This window comes from Homalodisca vitripennis, chromosome 2 (genome assembly GCF_021130785.1).
Source record: "Homalodisca vitripennis isolate AUS2020 chromosome 2, UT_GWSS_2.1, whole genome shotgun sequence".
NCBI classification, from domain to species: Eukaryota; Metazoa; Arthropoda; class Insecta; order Hemiptera; family Cicadellidae; genus Homalodisca; species Homalodisca vitripennis.
The window spans coordinates 165,877,558-165,901,650 of NC_060208.1; the positions used below are offsets into that span (position 1 = coordinate 165,877,558).

General features: G+C 31.7%; 1 protein-coding gene across 5 annotated transcripts in view; it reads left to right on the forward strand.

Annotated features, from left to right (window-relative positions):
- LOC124354999 overlaps window positions 1–24,093 on the forward strand; it is a 146,440-nt gene that overhangs the window by 91,952 nt on the left and 30,395 nt on the right. For 3 of the 5 annotated variants that reach the window (XM_046805859.1, XM_046805860.1, XM_046805862.1), the window contains exon 2: window positions 5,148–5,273. In XM_046805859.1, the coding sequence (XP_046661815.1) occupies window positions 5,148–5,273 (126 nt within the window). Of the gene's footprint in view, window positions 1–5,147; window positions 5,313–24,093 lie in introns of all 5 variants that reach the window. The other 2 variants (XM_046805858.1, XM_046805861.1) reach the window with 1 other exon arrangement.

The window sequence follows — 24,093 nt, forward strand, 5'->3', positions numbered from 1 at the left end:
CTCATAACCAGCTTAGATCCTCAGTGAATATGTAACAAGATATATTTCACAAGTTGGACTCTGTCTACTTATACCTGCTTACTTCTGTATCGATTCTCTATTTGTTCAATGTGCTCATAACCAGCTTAGATCCTCAGTGAATATGTAACAAGAGATATTTCACAAGTTGGACTCTGTCTACTTATACCTGCTTACTTCTGTATCGATTCTCTATTTGTTCAATGTGCTCATAACCAGCTTAGATTCACAGTGAATATGAAACTAGGGATATTTCACAAGTTGGGCTCTTTCTACTTATACCTGCTTACTTCTGTATCGATTCTCTATTTGTTCAATGTGCTCATAACCAACTTAGACCCTCAGGGAATATGAAACAAGATATATTTCACAAGTTGGACTCTACTTATACCTGCTACTTCTGTATCGATTATCTATGTGTTCTACATAATAAACAGCCAATGGCGCAGTGTAGCGGGTACAACTGTTATCGCAAGATAACCAGATCAAGCAACGTCGAGCGTGGCTGCTGCTTGGATGGGTGACCGCTGAGCGATCCTGTCCTTGCAAGCAGCTCGCCTGCCCGGCCATTGGTGGTGGTTCGGAAGTCACCTTTAAGTCGTTGGTCCTCAGGTTAAGTGCTAGAGAGGGCTTATTAGCCCTAACTTCGCCTGGTAAAATTAGACCTTTACTTTACTTTAATAAACTCGCTATATTTCATGTATGCATGTAACTGAAATACACTTATAAAAGACCCCCTCAAATCAATATTTGTTTATAGCATTTGATGAAAGAATGCTATGTAATTAATTTCTGACGTATGATTACTAGAAATGTTTCTAACGTAATTAAATAGATTCCTACCAAAAATGGTAGAGGAAAATTTTCTTTGCCTTATATGTTGACCATTATATATTAAATTTAAAATTTTACGATTTTTTCATGTACATCCTCCTGAGTAGTTTAGAGGATTTGGTCATCCGGAGGCCAAAAGTAAAAATTATTTTTGTTATATCTTGAGGTCTGATTTTAGCACTGTAATTACTTTTAAACTATTCCCCAGATTTTAAGATATAGTAACTTTCTATATTAGTAAGTATAACTATAGTGTATATTGTTACATCTTATCTATTTTTTAAACTTAATAGTTTAAAACTACTAAGCTGATTAAACTTATTAATCAACTTATTTTTCTGTTGTTTTTAAAAATATGAAAGATTTAATTTTTACATTTAACATAATAAATGAAAAGTGAATAATAAATAATTATTAACATAAGAAATCTAGTTGCCTTATGGTTAAAGTGACGATATCATGAGAAAATAGTATATCTGAAGCTACTAACAATACTAACTGTACATTTCTAAGTCAACTTGTCTGTAGGTCGGCTCGCTCGGATCGCTACTACTTGTTATAACCCAGTTATGCATGTTTTCCGTCATAAATAAAAAACACATTTCACACACACATTTTAAAACAAACACATAAGAACATAGTTTATTTTTAGTGTTACTCTGCAATCACATGACACGTATCTGAATATTACATACCAAAGTATCTCGACTGTGATTCAACCTACAGCGGCAGGATTAAGCGATGTGAACTTTATATTCTTTACTTGATGCAATATTTTCAGGTGAATAGTTTCACAAAGAACTGTGATGAGATAGAGAAGGTGAGACTCAAAGGAACAGTTATTGCTTTACCTGGAATAAATGAGAGATTTATTTAAAAAAGTATAAAACCAAATACCTTTGTGGTTATTTTCGTTTTTATGCACATAGATACATAAAAACGAAATTACAAAACTCGAAATTAACTAGATGAATGTTTTAATTAGTACTGTAACGAAATATACATCTTTCTAGACAATGCAATCTAACCAGATAGTCGTTATTGCAATTCGAATATATTTAATCAAATACAATTAGTACATACGTACAAGAACAGACTCAATCGTAATTTAAATGTAACTAAATTTATTCGACCTAATTTTATGGTTATTTTAAATTCGATTATAATTTATTTTTCAAATTTTTCTATTGCGTATAATGACGACTTAGTTACATATGACATTAACAGATTTATAATTTTTCATGTATATTTCTGTCATTATGTTAAGAGTAATGTTGCTTAAAACACATTTGCCATGATACATATTCTCTTTTATAAATACTCGTAAATTTAGTTTATGATATTCTGTAATTATTTCTTTCTTTCTTGTGGTAAAGTATGTGTGCACATTTTAGCTGTTAGTAGATAGTTCATTATTTACCTCAATAGTTTCAAATATGTATGGTCTTTACCATACACTGTTCTTATGTGTAATGCATTCAAATATGACTTTTAAGGTTCAGATAAGTTTATAATTATTGTAGTTACTTTTGTTGAACTTCAAAAATTTGATTAAAATTATATTTGCTAGTAGCTGCAAAGTACTAATACCACAAGATATATAAGAATTAATATATGAATATGTTTCAGGACGTCCCTATTGCAAAAAATGTGCATTCCTTTAAAATACAGAAAGACCAGTATTTATTGAAAGGATAATAGGATTTTAGAAATTTGCTATCGTTATATGTCACAAGAAAGTTACTATTTTGTCACATATAACGATGAAAAATGTTTGAAATCCTATATCAAAATCTTTATCCTTAATTACAAACATTAAACCATGTTTATTTACAAGAACAACTGAATTTACGTAATCATTCCAATCAAAGTTTGAATCTACATTTGACAACAAAAATATTGTCCACGTCTCAATACTTATGTTGATTATTTGAATTTCACAAAAAGTTTCCTTTAATGTTTTTTCTCTTTAATATGCACAATCTTGGTCTAAAATTAATCACAATTACTACTTCGTTTTATCTTTAGCTAGATAATTTCAAATTTGCCTCATATGATCATAAACATAACTGATTTAATGTGGAACGTTTTAAATTTCTATGGACATTTGATAAATAACATTAAAAAAGGAGTCCAAGATTGATCCTTGTGGCACACCAGAGATTATTTTCTGGAAATGTGATTTATACTTGGCACCTAATAGCCAAGTACGATTGCAACCAATTAATTCTTTTAGAATTAAATTGCTCTGTTATTGTTTAAAATATAGTAATATATATATATATATATATATATATATATATATATATATATATACTTGTTAATAGTAATTTTTTAAATATCAAATATTGCAAGCGTGGCCCCTGCAGAATTCTTAATATACTCTGAAAGGTCAAGAAATTTAATCTGAATCAAGGAGCAGCCATAGTGCACAAGCTGTACGTATTCAGATTTCTGTTAACATACTTCTCTGTTGTGTTCTGGCTGGCATAGAAATTGAGTGTTGTGATATGGGGGAACATTCAAACGACAACGAACTCAATGTGATTTGACAATTCACAATTCATGTATGTATGGTAACACCATACCATACATTAGTATCACTCTTTTAATTTTTGTCTCAAGAAATGGAAAAATTTGACAATAATTTGACAACTTACTTTCAAGTTATACTGTTCTTGACTGATTTTGCAAAATAGATCACCCAATTGCTAGGTATAGTGTTTTTAGTTTACTTATATATCGGAAACTACTAACTAAAAAATATTAGTGAAATATTGTATACTGATGTTTATACATTGTCATATTTGTCAAAGTTGTCTCAAATTTAGGAGTTGATGTCAATATTATATATATTATTAGGGAGTATTGAACAAATTTGTGTATTACATATGTATTACTTTAAAAGGGGGTTTTTTACTTATAAAAGTTGTTACATATTTGAATTCTATTAAAATATTGAACACAAATGAGTTCAACTATGCAAGCGGTTGGTCAATTTAGAAAACCACCAACTGAAAGACATATATTGACTCAATTTTCAGAATTTAGTGAAATTAAATAGCTGTGGGTGGATTACTAACAACTTCGAGTAACATCGATTAGCGTGGTGTCGCCATATAATCCAGTAGTGTTTTCTCGATTAGAAAATGCAAGCCCTCATGCAGTTGGCGTCAGACTTTACTATTTTATCTAAGTAGAAATTGTATCTCTAAGAAATATGCGTGGTATCAGCCACAAGCTAAAGAGCACTTAATCAATACCTAAAATAAAAAAAATTGAATTGTTCATACATAACTCATTATGAGTGTATTATGTTACACAAGATGTTTCAAACTATTAGTTCTTAGAATGTACAAATTTTATATTAAATAGAGGTATTTTTAGACAAAAAGCGAGCTAAATTAAGCTTATTTTGTAATATTTCATATAAGTAAGGTAGGAATTATGGAGAGACAAGGGAAGATGGTCTTAGAGAGCTTATTCAGCGTCAAGGGGTCCAGTCAATACAGCATCAAGCACTGAGTGGACTCTACTGCTTAAAGGGAGGCCTTCGTGTTATTAACTGTAGTTTCCCCCAGAGGCTTTTTGAATTTAATCCAAAATAATATAATTTACAGAAGAATTAGCAGTAATAATTTAGTCAAATTCTTAAGTTAAAAAAGTAATTTTATTTATTACTTTCATAATTTTTAAAAGGTTGTTTGAGACACGAAACCCTTCATCACTAGCTAAAACTCAGTGTCTGACCTAAAGTCTCCCAGCTGAGCAGAAGTGTTGATAGAATGTACAAGTTGAGAGTTGCTCAGACGAGGTTGGTCTGTTACAGAGGCGAGGTCGATGCTATTACAACAGTACTAGCGGGAACTGTTGATAGAATGTACAAGTTGAGAGTTGCTCAGACGAGGTTGGTCTGTTACAGAGGTGAAGTCGATGCTACTACAACAGTACGAGCCGGAAGTGTTGATCGAATGTACAAGTTGAGAGTTGCTCATACCTGGCTGGTCTGTTACAAAGGCGAGGTCGATACTACTACAACAGTACGAGCCGGGAAGTGTTGATCGAATGTACAAGTTGAGAGTTGCTCACACCTGGCTGGTCTGTTACAGAGGCGAGGTCGATGCTACTACAACAGTACGAGCTGGTAGTGTTGATATAATGTACAAATTTACAGCTGTTCAGACGAGGTTTGTCTGTTACAGAGGCGAGGTCGATGCTACTACAACAGTACGAGCGGAAAGTGTTGATCGAATGTACAAGTTGAGAGTTGCTCAGACGAGGTTTGTCTGTTACAGAGGCGAGGTCGATGCTACTACAACAGTACGAGCGGGACCGTGAGCCCGACACTCTGGAGGACGACTATGAACTGCCGAGGCGCCGCAGAGTGGAGGAGGAGATATCATCCCCCTGGCTGGGTCTGGGTAAGCGTCAGCCCAGCTTCACTCCCTATGTAAGCGTAGGTGCGTACATGGCGGTTAAGCGCACCTCGCACATTTCTTTCAGAGCACTTTACATTGGCTCATACGCATCAGATATGATTTATAAATATACTGAAAAGTTTAGAAGGCATTGTAGAATATGAAAAAATGTGTATTTCAAATAGTAGTATGAGATCAGTTCTAAGAGTATATTTTAAATCATTTATTATACAAATTGTGATGTAATTTGCATTATATCCAATGCGTTTGCGAAAACACTTAGTAAATTTGCAAAATTCAAAGTAAGTGCAATGTCCTGCCGATTTGCAATTAGTATAAAAATAAAATCAGACAATAATTATATGAATAAAAATAACCTATTAAATTATTTGAAAATTTCTCAAAACTCCTTATGTGTAATAATAACCAAAATAAAATAAATACTCTGGGTATAACAAAAGCTTTCCCCAATGTTGATATTTCAATACAGTCTTATTAGTAAATTATCAACTCTCTCAACGAATGTTTTAAACTATCTGGTATGGGTGTTTTCCATAACCATAAAAGTTTGTAAAACTATAATATTTTAGATGGTTGAAGAATCGTGTCATCTGTAATACAAATTTAATTATACACAGATAACTTCAAATCCAAAACACTGTATGTCATATAATCTCATTTCATAAAAATCATAGAATGTATTTTATAGCTAATTTGTTTCACAGCCACTAGTTTTATGCACGCCCGCACTGTATTACTTTTATATAATCGCACAGTACGTCATTTATTGGTTTGGTCAATCTTGAATATCTTTGCTTCTTATTTATTTTTACTATTTTTCATTGTATAAAATGTAAATATGTTGGCTTAGAAAGTTAAAACGCGTTTCGCTGGCAATAGGGACCTAATTTTAATCCTTTCACTCCTGCACTCGGTCTTCCAATCGGCCAAGGCTGGAATTATATGTAATTGAAAGAGTTAACTGACTTGAAAACTGACATAGACTATCAACTGCGACTTTTAAATCATTAAAACTGGGCAAGAAAGTACTCATATGAATTCAACAGTAGATCTAGCTATTTATTCAACCATGGCGTACATGGTATATCTTAGAATACCGAAGTACGATAAACTAAACATTTAACTAATTAATTTCTGAATAATCGAGGACTGTATTTAGATGTAATTTCCATACTAAAAAGAATACTTTTTAATATTTTAATACATACTGTATTTTAAAGGGAAAAAACGACTAAAAGACTACTATGAGTTCCAAATCTGTTAGACTATACTTTTAAAATCATACAATATTTATATACTTATCATAAATAAGTAGAACTTTTAAATTAGATCTGGATCGTATAGGACCTATTTTAAAGGCTAAAACGGTACGTCGTGTACAGAATTTGTATGACTAAGAATGCTCTACACTACTGATAATAATATTGGATCTTTATTATTACAAGAACACAAACAATATAAGAAAACTGTGTATAGATTTACTTTTTTTGTGTTTTAGAAAGTGTGGTATATGATTATTCTATTTGTCCTTATATGCATAGTGTAGTTGATATTACTATCGAGTTAATAATATTAATCTTATTTAATCCTTGTGATGTGATGACGTTTTTAGTGTATTAATGTAATTCATATAGTGTTTTTCCTATTCCAATGGATCTATACTGTAGTAATCCAGTTAAAAGCTTGTTAGTAACTCAACTTGTAACCCACAAACGTGCTAATAAACAATTTATACGTTAATGGTTACATTAATAGTTAATAGTTACATTAACGTTACATTAATTAGTTACATTAATAGTTACAATTAACGTTAATAGTTACATATGTAACTATCCAGCCTACATGCAACTTTCAATAAATTATACGGCGTTATTTTAGCACTGGGCCATCTAAAGAGAAAAGATTATGGCCCAGTGCTAAAATGTGTTAAAAGTAACACATTTGAAAATAAACACATCTTCTAAGATCTGATACTACGTTTTAAGTAAATTTTATCATTTACACTACATAAAATATATTATTCATAATATACGAGTACTTGTACATGACCTTTCTGTTACGGCATTAAACTTCATGTTATATTACACAATGTGGATTGGCAGAAGTCTGTACATTCACTCACCCCGCAGTTTCAATCTTGTCAACACCCCCCCCCCCCCCCGAAACCAGGTACAAAATGGGTAATCATCCCTCTACGCGTTCATTTGTAACAAATTTGACCTGACAATATCATTCCAATTTCTTCTTCAGTTATGTTCCTTTCTTTCTAAAAAAAAAAAAAAAAAAAAAAAAAAAAAAAAAAAAAAAAAAAAAAAAAACTGTGTGGACTATAGTTTAAACTTGAAAGTAAACATGGTATTTCTATGTGCCATGTGCCTTCTAAAACATTTCCCGCTGCAACATAGTTATGCATTTCAAATATGCTACAATGACAACTGCAGAGTTTCTATGAAAAAATTTGTATTATTATTAGTACCTGATTATAAATTCATGAGAACTGTTAGTGTTGTTCCTAGTGATAACTGCACCATTTTCGACAAATAAACTGAAGTGGCAATTGTTTGCAGCCAAAGTCATGAAAAGCTGATAGCTATTTTCAGAATTTAAACTAGAACAAAGAAACAAGCTTTCAAAAGCCTCTTACAAAAAATGTACTGCAGTGTATACCTACAGTACGAGATTTGTTTAAGCAATATAAACTCTGCCGATTTTTAAGCCTCGTAAGCGTGCTTCAGTTTGAGAAAATAGGATACTTTTTGTTTCAGTTTTCAAAGTTTCAGGCACTATATGTATAGTCTCCAACTTATGTGAATCTTTATTTGTATTAATGCGTATTTGTATTATACATGTCAAATTTTATGTCTACAAATAAAATGTTTCTCTAGATTTCTAGCCTCACGATTCATTTATACTTTTAGCTTTATTAAGTTAGGTTTTATAGGAGTGTGTTTCAATAATAAAAGCTCCTGTGAGCTAGAGAGGGTATTACAATGCAAGACTGCGTTGGAATCAAATCCTTTCATAAACTTTTAACATTGGTTTTACCTTCTCTTCTTTATTTTACTCTATAAATAAGAATCACATGTTGAAATTCAATACAACTTTATTCAGTTAGTTACAAATGCACTTCTGTTATTTTCTCGTTGCCATTATGTTTACCTATAATACCAACTTAAATATATACGCTAACGCTTAGCCAAATCCTATAGCGTAACATGTACCGTCGTCGAACTCAGTAGGTTTTATATGCAAATGTTCTATAGGTCACATCGTGTGGACAGATAGACCTTACTGGACATACAGAAATTAATTTTTTTACAGTTCTTCTACTTACAAACTTCGCTAATGCTCAGCCAATAAAAGCCATTTTCCCAGATATTTTAATTAATTTCCACCTATTATATGGAACAATAATCCCTTAAGGGGGGAGTTCAAATAAAAAGTGAAAATCTTTATTTACAAACCAATTTTACTACACCTTAAGGTGAATTTAAATAAAACATACAGAAAAGAACTGGAAAACATTTTTTTTCCGCTACCCAAGGGTGGGGAGGGGGATTTTTTGTGTATTGCAAGGGTTTGCGAGAACATAAATTTCTCAGGTTAAAGTGATAGAGGGTTGTTTTTTTTAAATCTGTTCCTGAGAGTAATACCTACAATCTCTAGCATGGGTTTAAGGAAATTATATAAAATAAAATAACAGTAAATTTTTAAATTTCGAAATATTTTTATCCCCAAAATAACTGGTAAAAACTATTTTTTTTAATATTTTAATGACATTATTTTTACAAACCCATACTATAGATTGTAGATCTTGTCAAACTGAACAAAATTTAAAAAAATCATCCTTCTATCTAGTATAGAACTTGAGATATTTATGTTCCCATGCGAAAAAAGTAAACTTTTGAAAAACGACCGAAAACCAAAACACGGTGCTTTTAGTGATTGACAAAGACCTACTTACATTAAAATTCTCCAGGTCCATAAGTGACTCCTTCATTTTTTTTCTTTGCTTCTTCTTCATGGGTTTTCTTCAACTTTAATAAGTTTCTTCAGGTTTGCGTAAATATGTCAAAGAATTTAAAAAGAGAAAATAGATCAGTTTGTATAAGACTGTCCAACTATGATTTACTTATATCTTATTTTCTCAAATAAATATTAACGATTAAGTTTTCTTGGATTCTACCTTGAAATAAACTGCGAGCATGTTACAAATCATGAAATCAATTAATTTAAAATACCCACTATTACGATTACGATATTACAGGTTAGTTGAATTGAATGTCAAATTTGAACATTCAGTTATAAACTCTGTTCAAGGTATTTGTACGACGAGACAATAACTTTCCTACTATTGTGTTGGCAAGTTTCTTAATAATATGAAATATTTCAAAAAATGATCATTTTTACTTTACTGTAAACAACAAATGCGATCTTGAAAAGTTTGCTTGTCGTGGCTCGTCGTAATGAGAGACCTTCAACAAAATGTTTAGTAAAATGTTTATTAGTTTGCGAGTTTTATTCGGTATGTAAATGTTTTCACTAAAAACTCAGTAGAGCGAGCTGTGATGTGAGCCTCTGAGGATGTTTATTATATTGCCGGCCAAGAATGCTAATTCAGAGGCAACATCTGCCTCAAGTATTTCTCACAGTTTACTCTTACAGTTTCTATTCAATATTCCAGTCTTTTTAAGCATTTTATTTCCGTCGCCAAAAGTGTATTTTGAGAGCCCGCAGATAAAATAAAAGCTTTACAAAACTGCACCTGTATGTGTATGTAAGTTCATTATTTGTTTTAAGTTAGAACAAACTAAAAAGATTTTCTTTGACATCAGTAGACACTGTAATAATTACCTAGTATGAAAAATATTACAAATTTGAATTGTAGAATATTATTTGGGTGAAATTAAAGAGTTTATAATTACATTAAAATTAAATGTTGATTTATATTCACTATAAAACTTGTTCAGAAATATATTTACCGTACAATTTTACATTTTTACATTTTACAGAACTAAAGTCACTCAAGCATTATAGATGTAGTATCAATTAGAACTTGGAAATAATTTAAAATATATGATTAAATGAACATATATTTATTTCCAAACCATCATGTGATTTTTTATAGTAATTTCCCTCTTAAAATATTTTATTAAAATAAGTAACAGTGACAAAAATGTAATTTAATTTGAAATATCTTCAATTTTATTTAAACTGTATATTTTAATATTAAAAATACTTGGGAAAACGTTTTTAATTCTTAATAAACCTTCAAAAAACTTATTGATTTTCATTAATTCAAAAATCATCTTTTTTTATTAATAACTTGAATTACATAATACTTAGTGAAACTGTTTTAAGAATTAAAATTTCGATTTCTTTCATGTATTATGCTTGCCAAATAAAGGTTTTTGTAAATTCAGATATCGTCTGGGTGTAAAGAAAACGTAATAATTGCAAAGTGTCACCTTTTGTTGTATTTGATATCATTAAAAAGACCATTACCTTCGTATAATGTTCATCTCAGGAGAAGGCGTTTTATATTTTCGCAGAGAGGGGATAAAGTGGGGAAGAATAAATTGTTTGCTGTCATTTCATCAAAGTATCAAGTTTAAATCACCTCTTCTCCTAGCTTCCAGACTTACCTTATTTATCTCGAATAGTTTTACTTATGTATCACAGATCTTTTCCTATATGTTCTCGTATTTATGCTTTTTTCAAACTATTTACTGTCCATACATTTTAATTTTAAAAATCATTAAAAAAAAGACTCGACCGAGACTTTTTTCTACACATCGTATGACAAATCTACTAATAGAAATAAACAATTTACATTGATAAGAATAATGTGTATACATATAATTACATCTATGGTGGTCAATAAAATGTAATTATTAGAAAATCGAGTGCCATTTTTTGTCAATTATCGCGGTATATACCCAGAAAACACTAGATGCCTGCGCGTGAGCCATGGGAGCAAGGGTACACTACGTCCCTTGTACCCACGGTGTTTAGAGTAACATTACTGTTATAAATACAATCTACGCTTATATTTCGGGCAAGAAACTGCCACTGATCACAACCTCATCAGTTCGTTGGTTATTTCCATGCTCATTTTAAACGTGTTTTAATTCTTTTTGGTATTTCAAAAAACGATATACGTATTTAATATTTAAACTATATATTTAGCTGCAATGAAAGACATTTTTATTTATAAAGTGAAAATTTCTAAATTTTAAAATATACCTCTCATTTATGGATAATTTTACTTTAAGTTTCAATTATCGGTATTTCTAAACCTATAGAATTTATTTTAGAATACAAGTACTTTGTTTGAATCCCAAAAGGCTTTAAATGATTTCAGTAAACTAATCAAAACTCTTATCTATTACATGTGTCTTCTAAAAACAGAACTGCCTTCGAATTCAGCGTACGAAATTCGACGAATCATTTTTGCTATAAGGTATAAATAAAAGGAGTAAAATTATATTGTTAAGATTTCAGTTTATTTAACTATGATATAAAGTTAACATCATGTGACGGAGTAGCAACTCAAAAGATAGCGAGTAGTGGACGGCGCGGCGCGTGCTCCGTTTACTCTCCAGATTTCCAGTGTCAACACTTTAAATCAAACTAAAGATATATTAATTAAATTGATGAAATACTTATGCTTTCTTTTATAGACCTCTGGTTTACAAGCCAAAAGCTTGTAAACGCAACCATTAAGTACTCTTAAAACTACTGGAAGAAGCATGGAGAATGGAGGTGGCAACTTCTGACCGGAAACTTGTCTAAACGATAATAATCAATGATAGAAACATATTTTATATCAATCTTCCCCCTATCGTGGTTTTATTAAACATATTGGATGACTGGACTACAGAGCGACCAAGTTAGGGTGTTTGGTAAACCAGAGCTCCCCAGACGTAATATCGCTCGATCATCATATCACCTCCACTAAACTGCGCAAATTCGATCTCGAGGTTTATTGCCTTCGTATTCACACCATTCTCAAGTACTTCTCCCAACATTTAATTATAACAAAACAATGCACTGCCCTAGTTTTACAAACGAATTCTTGAACAATGCGAATACTGTAAAATATACTGTAAAATTATTATTAGTAAAAAGTGTTCGTGGTGGTATTCTGCATTTTCTATCAAAAATCACACCTTAAGTTTGAGAATTTTTTTATTAATTTGTTGAATGTAACGCTTTTAATTGTATTTTAACAATGCAGTCAAGTAAATGTTAGAATTCATAGTCTTAAGTGTAATAAAAATGTAATAGAGATTAATTTTCACAAAGAATTTTGTTGTAGGTAATAACAGTTAAGGATAAATACAGTTAAGGATAAAAGAACAGTTTGACGAAAAATAAAAACAATACATTTCGTTATCCGTAGTCCGAGCTTTTCTTCGGATATACACTGGATCTAAATAAGGTAAATTAGACATCTCATGCCTAGGGCACACAACATACAAACTTTGTGTATACATAGTCCATAAATATCATAAAATGGATCATTCACAAAAACACGCTTCATGGAACGCTTTTCATACACAGGGAGCAACAAAGGTTGGGCTGGTTACACATCTTACTACTCTATGTGTGTTCTACGTAAGCTAAAAATGAGGAATGTTTTTTTTTTAATTTCCATTTTGTTCAGCAGTTCATAAGTTTATATGTGAAATAAGACCAAAAACCTTAAATTTAGTCGTTTGAACTGAATCAAATTGTATATTTTCAAGAGTTCTTTCTTAAACTTTGCGTGCTTTTGTACAAAACAAGTGTTGTCAAAAAAACCTTTGTATTGTATTATAAGTTATTTTAATAACTACATAAATAACTAAATAAAATTATAGTAAATTTTAATATATTTATTTTTTATTATTAAAGACAGTTTTGTTTGAAAGCTATATAAGGTGTATATGTATATTGTACACGTCTCACGTGCTATAAAGACATAACGTATACTATAAATGTATTGTATCAATGGATGTTATAATTATATATAGAATTTGTTTATAGAATTTCGAAAACTGTTGGAACTGAAGCGTTCAAAATCTCTTATAAGAATGGCTACGAATTATTTATAAGACTACTTAAGCGATTATGAGTGTTACAAATATATTGCAGCCAGCATTATAACCGAATGTCATTTATAATTCAACTAAAAAAGATATAAATTTTTTTACTTTGTTTCCTGATGGCTTTGCTAACGTTATCTCAACTGATGATATCCTCTGCATAGAATGACTTTGACACCAAACTCTACTTGGAAATCGCTTCTGATTAACAGATCGCAAGCAGTTTCCCGAGAACGCGACTGATCCTGCGGTTAACACTTAATTAGTGAAACTCCATTAGGAAATCACGCCTCAGCGAGGCTTAATCAGAATGGGAACACCTTAAAAGCTCTTTGAGCTGTCATTTTACATCTATAACTGCCACTTTCCTTTACAAACTGATCATAAAGGAAACTGATAAAAAAACTAATGAATAGTTTTTAAAACTATTTAATTATTAGTCTTAAGTGGATTTTAATAAAACATCACATCCCGCTCGGAGTGGACAACAGTTGGAAATTTCTCACGTTATTTAACCCAAATACTTTCATATTTTTCTTGTCTTCATTATTAATCCTGGTGAGAGAGCACCCCAAGCGAGATTTTAACAGTGTAAGTGATCCTTCTTGTCCATTACATCGTTGCCTGGAGCTCACAGAGAATTAAGATTTTTCAATTTAAAGCAGAGTTGTTTTTATAGGAAATATGCAGCGTTTTACTGCAAATGTATTATAAATTGCATGGGTTAGTCAATATTTGTCAGTTCCAAACCTCAACAGTGATGAATATATGAAATGAACTCACAGATACATAAATGACTGTAAAACTAAATCGAGAATAACTGCATTAGTGATCCTAGTTCAATGTAATCATACAATTTATGACATATACGATTCAAATACTTCTAATCACTTCACCCAAAACCTAGGTTAAATTTACAGGAGTTTTAATCCGTGGTTTGTTATCCACACGAGGATGAAGTCGAGATCATTGCAGATCTCGAAACGTTGTGTTGATTTTTTTATCACATGACAATGACAAATTCATGTGAAAGAAAATATTACTTTCAAATAATTTGTTATCAAAAACTAGGACATAGTTCCATTAAATTATTACATAAAGCATAACAATAGCATAAATATAAAAAAGTATTTTTATGGAACCCGTTCATAAAAATACTGAATTTAAAATATTTTACTAATTTAATTTTAAAATAAATCAATACAAAATACTAAGTCAAATTAAAATCCATTTCGTAACTTACCTTGCAAAAAGGCGCATAGACAAACGCAAAGTAAATATGTAAAATTAACCGACTCGGTATATTAAAAATGAAGAATGTGAAGTACAACTAAACAATTCAAAGGTAATATCGAATTAAATTTGTCTGTGAAATTTTAAAATCTATTTCATAAATAAAAGAGACTACTTGACTCTAAAATTAGAGTTTCATGAAAGTCGTTCAATCTTCCATGGGCGTAGTCAAAAGTTAATTCAAATCGCAATATGAATTATTTCCCAGTAGAGTTCACCTCTGGCTGGTTCATACACGCTAGTAGAACCTATACTAGATACGTCAAAAACCGGTGTGTGTCTTAAATCTGAGCAGCCCAGCAGGAATGGCATCTCCTCATATGGCGAGCTATCGAGGTACAAAGGTCTGGTTTATTATAGAGGATAACTGTTGGATTTCGTGGGACCCAAAGACTTTTCAAGCCTAAACATGAAGGAATCATCAAGTTCCATTGCCATTTTAGTTGGAAGAGCCTGCAAATGAGCTAGCCTCCCCTTCTTCGAAGGTCACATGACCTAACACAAGGTAGGAGAGTGCCACATCACGTGTGGCGTAACGGGGTTGCAGGTATTCTCAAAAAGTTTTTTTTTTTAATTCACCTGGTAATACAAAAGAAAAATTGTGTCAGCCTACTCAGTGATATCCAAATTTTATGTTTGGACATGCATTATCATATAACTCATTATTGTCTATCTAAAAATGGACTAATTTTTAAAATAAAATAACATTTTAACTTTAAGATCTTTAGATTAGTCAAGAAAATCAAGGGTGCGCTGAAATCAAAATGTTACCGGCTTTCGGTATTGACTTTCCATTCTATCAACGTTGTAATTTATGAAAAAAATGTCATGTGGTTTTTACAAAAATGTATTTATACTGAAGATAAAAAGATATATTTGCTTGTTTCCATCATGTTTACCCGTAAGATAAATGTAAAAACATTCCCTGGCGTTTAGTCCCATGGAGTGATACTTTCCATCATCGAACTCCATGTTGCCTATACAAAAATGAAGATTCGTCCAAAATTTCAAGTTTGTAGGTCGGTTCGTTTCCAAGATATCGTGCAAAAAACCCGAGAGAAATGATTATTCCATTCCCTTTGCTCAGTAAAAAAAAAATAAAGTTTACCCTCAAAAAGAGACAGGAAGGGTCCACGGAACCCAAAGTAAAGCACATTTGATCACATGTTACAATATTATTTTTAACTAAAATATAACAAAACTCAGTTAAAACCGGAATATAATCAACAACTCAAAGTAGTTGTTATTCTTAATGCCTTAAATTTCTTGACCGGCAACAGCTCCGATAACTTTTCGTGTTTCAACTAGGTCCGGGAGTATTGCTGTATATGCAGTATATTAGCCAGACAAACTAGTGGAAGCACTGTTGTACAACAATGCTGGTGCGCGCATGCGCAGTAATCTAGAGCATTCAAAGCAGACACTTTTCATCTCAGTCAGCTGTTCTTAGTCAAACTGAGATAATTTGAACTAAGGTGTTGTAAAACTGGTTGACGGGGCTAAAGTTTGCTAGTCAATTAGTGGTCACACCGGTGCGGTTGAAAAAGTAGTACCATTAGTTGGCCACGGCTAGAAGCAGACTTACTCAATGCAATAAAACGCTTATAAACCAGTCATGGTTGTATCTGCGGAAAAATTCCTAGTGAGCTGAATTTTGATATACACCTTCATTATAGCGTTTTAATAAAGATGTGAAAAATCGACATTGATATCGTGCCGGCTAAAAAAGTTATAAGGGTCAAAAGGTCACTAAAATCAGTTTTTCGCAAATATCTCGCGACCTATGGCCTCGGAGGTCAATAAAGTTCATTATAAAACTTATTTCTCGTACAATTATCTAAAAAGATGTCTCTTGAATGTTTCTGTAAAGTCATCCGTTTTCGGGCTAGAGCGCTGAGAAAGCGACTACATTATGATGATGAACTGATGATGTTTCAGCACCACCTTTGAAGTAGAATGCAAGGCGCGTTTTTTTACATGGTTTCCCCTTTAGGCATGATCTGAAATAAATTTTGTGCTCAATAATTATTTATTTGTACATTTAAAAATAAGTAAAAGAATGGCTGAAGAAGTGGGTGGTAATAATTGTGATTACACAGCTGTGCTTTGTCTTGTTAGTTTAGCAAAGGTCCAGTACCTGTAATTGTCAATTGAATTTTCTGATTTTGGAGGACCATGTCTAATAGCAATAGGACATTGCTATTAGAAAGTGTATTGCAGAATTGACAAGGGCATCTCGAGCGCAATTTTCTTGTTGGAATATTTCTGCAGAATTATGTAAATCGGGTCTTTTTTGTTGTTAATTGTTAAACATCTTCATCTCTTTAATTTTTCCTTTCCCAAAAATTGTTAAAGTTGTGTCACATCCAGTCATGGCTGGTAGAAACAGAATATTTTTCTTGCAGTTTGGATACTTTTTGAGGCTATCAGTCGAGTATATTTTTGTATTAATATTGTTTTCCCCTGGTTTCTAAATGGATGTAGGATGATGAAGTATTTGTGTGCGTGCTATGGGAAGTACCAATAGATCTATGTCTTCGCCAACGATAATTGTAGCATTATTTATTGATTTTTCAATTGCTGTTTCAACTATTAAGACGTCAGCTTCACCACGTGATTGTCTTGTAGAAATAACTAATAACATTTCAAAATTCTGAATAAGCATTTCAATTAATTTTCTTTTGTTAAATTAGATAAAATTTTTCTTTTTTTCTTCGTACCACGAATTAGTCAAAATATTAGCTGCAATATCTCGAAACCAAATTATAGTCAAAGATTTGCTTTTCGTGGTAATTACAATATTACTCCCATATCGAGTAATCAATTTTTTTATAATTGTCTTGTCATTTGGAACGTAATCTTGAATAACACCTTTCAACTCAGTCAATGTCAATTGACAATCGTCATTGTTTTCAATGTAATGGAAAACATTGTCCATAGCAATTCTGATATTCTCATCCAATGGACGGCCTACATCACCCTTTCCACTAAGTAACAAATAATTGGAGAAACACTTGTCCTTAGCTTCAACAAAGACAAGATCATAGTAAAAATTGACACGCTCCTTTACATTTCTTCCATATTTGTTACCACGCGTCTTTAAACGTGAGAGTACTCACTTCTATTATAGCACGTCTGTATTTTTTTTCTTTCGATTTCTTCACTTGCTTCTTCTCCACAAAACAAACATAATTTTTTGAAATCAAAACAATTCATTCTTTATTTGCACGGAGATGTTGATGTATTCGGCTCTTCTTGGCGTCATTTGAAGGCCGCAATACTCAAACTGTTCGTATAATTTTTACGACAATTACTGTGAACATTTACAAATGTCACAGTATCCAAATATTTAATGTTACCATCATTTCTAGCGACACTAGCATTTTTTAATGTTTGTAGACCACGTCTTACTTCTACTACGTCACCACTAGATAACGATCCATTACATATTAAACATTTATCACTCATAATGAAAACTGTTCAAGAGCACAAAATACGAAAATAATGTCTTTAACACTCAAGAAATATTTTTCAACTGAGCTAAACACAGTCCGACAGGCAGTAGCAGGTATAAAGGGACGGGGTCTCAAAACAATAAAGAACGGAACATCTGGCAGTGGAGATCATTTGTATTGTATATAGTACATTTTACTAAGTTCCAAAACCTCTATAATATAAGTATATGTGTCACAAAACACCCGAAAAGAAGTTAGAAGTTTTAAGAAAACTTAAATACTCGTACATTGTTAAAAAGCAATAGAGTTGACGCCTTATATGTATACGGTATATAATACCCTATGTGAGTGCATTCTACTCGCTTTCTCAGCACTCTAGTCCGACAACGGTTGACTTTACAACAAAATCCAAGAGACATTTTTTTTAGATAATTGTATGAGTAATAATGTTTATAGTGACCTTTATTGACCTCCGAGCCATAGATCGCGAGATATTCGCGAAAAACTTATTTTCGTTACCTTTTGACCCTTATAACTTTTTTAGCCGGCACGACATCAATGTCGATTTTTTACATCTTTATTAAAACGCCATAATGAGGGTGTATACCAAAATTCAGCTCACTAGGAATTTTTCCGCATAAAAAACCTAAAATTCACCCCCTACTGATGTGTAATACAATATGGCAAACCGGTTTAGTGCAAAATGAATTAAATGGCAAAATTGTTCATTAAATATTCCGGAAAGTTTCAAGACACGAATTTTTCATTAAATTGCTAATAATCATTTATTACTCCAATCGGCTGTATATTGAAACGATCTATTTCGCTTTACGCCATATGACACATCAATCCAATAGTAATCTCGTATATCGCTCTCTACACATTACTTATTGACAATTCAAAAGTCAATTAAATTCCTTTCCATGAGAACATTCGTTGTTGATGCTAGTTTCTATTGCCGTTTTCCTGGTTTAATGTTTCGAGTTCAAAATATCAATAGTAAAATATTTAAGTTGTGAGTTTACTTCTCCTCTTCGTCTACGTGTATATAAACTTCGAATAATATGCATATAATTATGTTTAAAGTTTTCAGAGATTTTCGTTAGGGAAACAACCTGATTTATTTACATTTAGTATCCCATGTTATTTATATGAAATATGTTTACTTAAATTTTAAGCTTTACACTATTTACACTCTGAACTCCAGCATAGTTCACACGAACGTGAACGTGCTGAGGGGCGATACGAATGGCACAAAACAGACGTAGTATATTCTACTGTTTTATCCATATTCAGATCCCCGTGACCTTGCTTCAAACTGCTGCATATGGTTCGATACCAGTGTCACAATTACAGGGCCAAAAACCTTTCTTCAATGAATTTAAAATTATATTACCATTATCGAAGGACGTTTAAGACGCGTAAATATATAAACTAATGTTTTCAGGCCACCAATAAATAATTTGCTCAGGCGTATAAAACGTCCAAAAAGTAAAATCTGTATAAATATTTCCCTCAAAAAAATCTTCACAATGCCAATTTTACGAGGATGACTTTAACAGATAATTATCTTCGAGTATGATGGAACCAGGAAATGTTCGGTAACAAATACCCATCATTAATTAGAAAGTAATAATCCAAAATATAAACATATCTAATACTAAAAGGCTTTGAAATTATATGTAAGTTTTCAAACTGTTTTTAAAGAAACACTATTGTAATGGTTTTTGTATTTTAATTGTTAACCAATGAATAGAATTAACACGCTTAGATATTTTGAATTAAAAGAGAATAGTACAGCACTGGTTCTATAGAACCAGTGTATACTACTACGAAACAATCTATCTCACTCTTGCAACAGTCAACAGAATGGAGGAGATTAGTATTCCTTGGCAAAGGTCACTTATCTCTTATCTTGGATCACTCATTTCAAAAACACCAGAGCTCATAAAATTTCACTTAGTGTTTCTAATTTGTGATATTTGAAAACATTGAACAATATTCACTAAGTAAAAAACACAAATATTAGTTTTCAACAACATTAATATGAGTCCCTCATTTTTAAGATTTAATGGTTATAATTAGGGTTTGCTATCTATTCCCTAACCTAAAGGGCAACTATTAAAATTAAAAATCAAATTTTGACTTTCTACTTTGCTTTCCTTGGCCCATATATTCCTATTCTGTAGAAAACCTTTGTTATTTATTTGCAATAGGCAGTGAGATAAATTTGTTCAATTAATTTTTAAAAAACTACCACTTTTAAGGTGCTCAAAATGGTAACAAAATTATAAATGCGGAAATATCCATTAAATTAGAAAATTAGAGGAGATATTGGCTTTATTTCTGTACTATATACATTTTCACTGACTTTTAATCACCATAAGTACAGTACATGTTACCACTACAAGTAAATTAATTTCATTAATATTAGAGAATACGAGCACTGTTTTGTGCAAAGTGGATTTGTTATACACTTCTAGAGAGGGAAAACATATTTGTGCACGTTCTATTATATTATGAAATTCAACCTTGAAGCAACAGAACCTTGGCTATCTTCCCTTACCACAGTTTCCCGTAAGCTCTCCAAATGAGTGACAATACTCTAAATGGCAAGGGAGTGTCGCAACAATAAAGTGAAGCCGTTGCAGAAATCCCCTCATCAGCTCCTTCATGATCCAGGTATCACCTCGCTCAGTTCTATTCTCTCCGTTTCTTACAATATTCTCAAGTTCAGTCTGACTTCTTAATATTTTCAATATATATTTTCAATTATTTTACTTATGAACTCCCATACAGTTAGCCAATTTTTTTATAATTTTTCTATTTTAGTCTATAGGTATTTTGAGGACATTATGTGAATTTTCTGTTCATACTACAGACTAAAATAAAGAATATTTATTGTAATCGTAATGATTAGTATTTTTTTTGTCAATCGTATATTAATCACAATAACTTTCGTAACTACTTTATATTTTCAAAATCTGTTTGATACTCAATAAAATAAAAATTCTATTCCCATGCCCTGGAAATCGGTCTGTGTTACCTAAGCATATGGTAATATCCCAATACCCACGTTCTTCCTCGTGGATATTGCAAACTGTGGTTAACCAAAATATAGAGTGGTTGAAGGCAAGATAGGCTAGTGTCGTTTGTAAGGCACCTTCCGAAGGCTCTCTTTTATCGTTAAGCCCTGTAACAAACAAAATAGTTGTTTTGAGTTTCCCACTCAAAATATTTTGGATTCCAAAATTACCTTTGAAATTCACACCTACCTTATTATAATCATGCACCCACAATAAACTTAATTTACACTCACGAGGAATTGAATGAGCAAACTGCCTAAACACGTTTTTGACTAAGATTGGCCTTAGGTCTCAGGCCAGTTATCGTCTAATTCGATTTGGGTGAGTGACTTCGTTCCCCAAAATTTCAATTAGTGAATATGGATTCCAGTTATGTTTTATGGCCAGAAAGATACAAGTGCTACTCATCAAGATTTTTGAATTTTAAATCAGTCCTAGGTGAGATCAATCGTAAGCGTTCTATTGATGATAATGGGATACAGTTCCAGTACACATATAAGCCATTCTATTCAACTTCGCTCTTGGTTCTAGTAGTAAAGATTCAATTTTATAGTTGGTAGGACTATTTTTTATTACCAAATCGTGCGGTTATTTTTAGTCAGCCGACTTTCGACTCATCAGCAATACTTCAGTGGTAGTTAAGCATTGGTCGTGGCTCGTACACTGGGTCGAAACATTATTTACACGTTAAAGGAATATACCAACCTCGCTGTAAAGAGATTGGTATATGGTCTTCAACTGTTGGTCTTCAGTTAACAGACTTATGTTTAGACTTAAACTCACCGATATAACATTTGATTGGAGATCCACACTTAAAAAAATTCGAACCCCCCAACTTTTTAAACTGCAATTTAAAATGTATATATGCTTCTGTTAGCATTCTTATCAGAACACATGGTCAAATAAAGATGAATCTGCGTATCTTAATTCTTTCACTTCCGCGTTTACGACAGTTTTAACAGCAACAATAATAATAACAGATGAGAAAATATAATAATAACACCAACAGTAATTAATTGATAGATACTTAACAATCATTGATTGAGCAAAACATAAGAAACATAATATACAAGTGTAATGAAAAATCAACAGTACTACTTAAAATATTAAAAAACTGAAAATAATAGGTCACCGTAACCAAATAACACAAACATAACAGTAAATTAATAACATTAATCATAACAGTCTGAAAACACAATAACGATTGAAAATAAAAGAAGTCTCACCGTCAATACTATCATAATTAACTTTCACATTGAAGATACTATTCACATTGGCCTAATAATGTATGTAAATCTTCATTTTTACGAAATTAATTTACTGCATCACTTATTACTACCGTATACAGAGAAAAAGGTAAACAGCTATAATTTACACAGGATTGTAACATGTTTTTCTGATAAGCACCATAACCTGTTGAGTCACTAACAACTCTTTTAGATGAGACAGGAGGCTCCGCACACTCCTACCTATCACTCAAATTGTTAACAACAATAACTATAGCTAGTTACAAAATGTTATACCTATAACATCGACAACTATATCTAGTCAAGCATTGTTATAACTATAACATCGAGAACTATAGTCAGGTTATTTTATATGACATCGAAACTATAGATAGTCGGACAATGTTGTATAAAATTAGCAACTATAGCTAGTCAAGCTATATTATATAACATCACAACTATAGATAGTAGGACAATGTTATATAACATCGACAACTATAGCTAGTCATGTTGTATTTTATGACATCGAAACTATGGAGAGTCGGACAATACCATATAAAATCGACAACTATAGTTGTTCAAGCTATATTATATAACATCACAACTATAGATAGTAGGACAATGTTATATAACATCGACAACTATAGCTAGTCATGTTGTATTTTATGACATCGAAACTATGGAGAGTCGGACAATACCATATAAAATCGACAACTATAGCTAGTCAAGCTATATTATATAACATCACAACTATAGATACTGGGACAATGTTATATAACATCGACAACTATAGCTAGTCATGTTGTATTTTATGACATCGAAACTATGGAGAGTCGGACAATACCATATAAAATCGACAACTATAGCTAGTCAAGCTATATTATATAACATCACAACTATAGATACTGGGACAATGTTATATAACATCGACAACTATAGCTAGTCATGTTGTATTTTATGACATCTAAACTATGGAGAGTCGTACAATACCATATAAAATCGACAACTATAGCTGTTCAAGCTATATTATATAACATCACAACTATAGATAGTAGGACAATGTTATATAACATCGACAACTATAGCTAGTCATGTTGTATTTTATGACATCGAAACTATGGAGAGTCGGACAATACCATATAAAATCGACAACTATAGCTGTTCAAGCTATATTTCATAACATCGAAACTATAGATAGTCGGACAGTGTTATATAACATCGACAACTCACACTATTCAGACAATGATATATAACAGCAATAATTACACCTAAGTCAGGTAAGATAATGTTAGTCTAATATGCGCTCAAATAAAAACAAAAGAATAAAAAAGACATTTCTGACAGTATAGAGCAAGTATTATCATAATATCATAATACTCCACTGAGATGGCTGAGTGTGCTGGATAGATAATCTAATGGTCTCTAATTTGGTTCTGCCGTTTCGCCATCACTCTGGTACTTTCCCTCTTCTAATAGACTCGCATTTATATAAATACACTGAAATAACAGTTAAATAAGTTAAAAAATAAATAATTCCTACAGCTTTCATTACAATCTGAAGCGATTTATTGGCATTTACGCTCATTTGACTTCCAAATTTGGGTGGACAGCTTAACAGAAAAAGCTTTTTATATCCGGGTTAGATAGGTAAG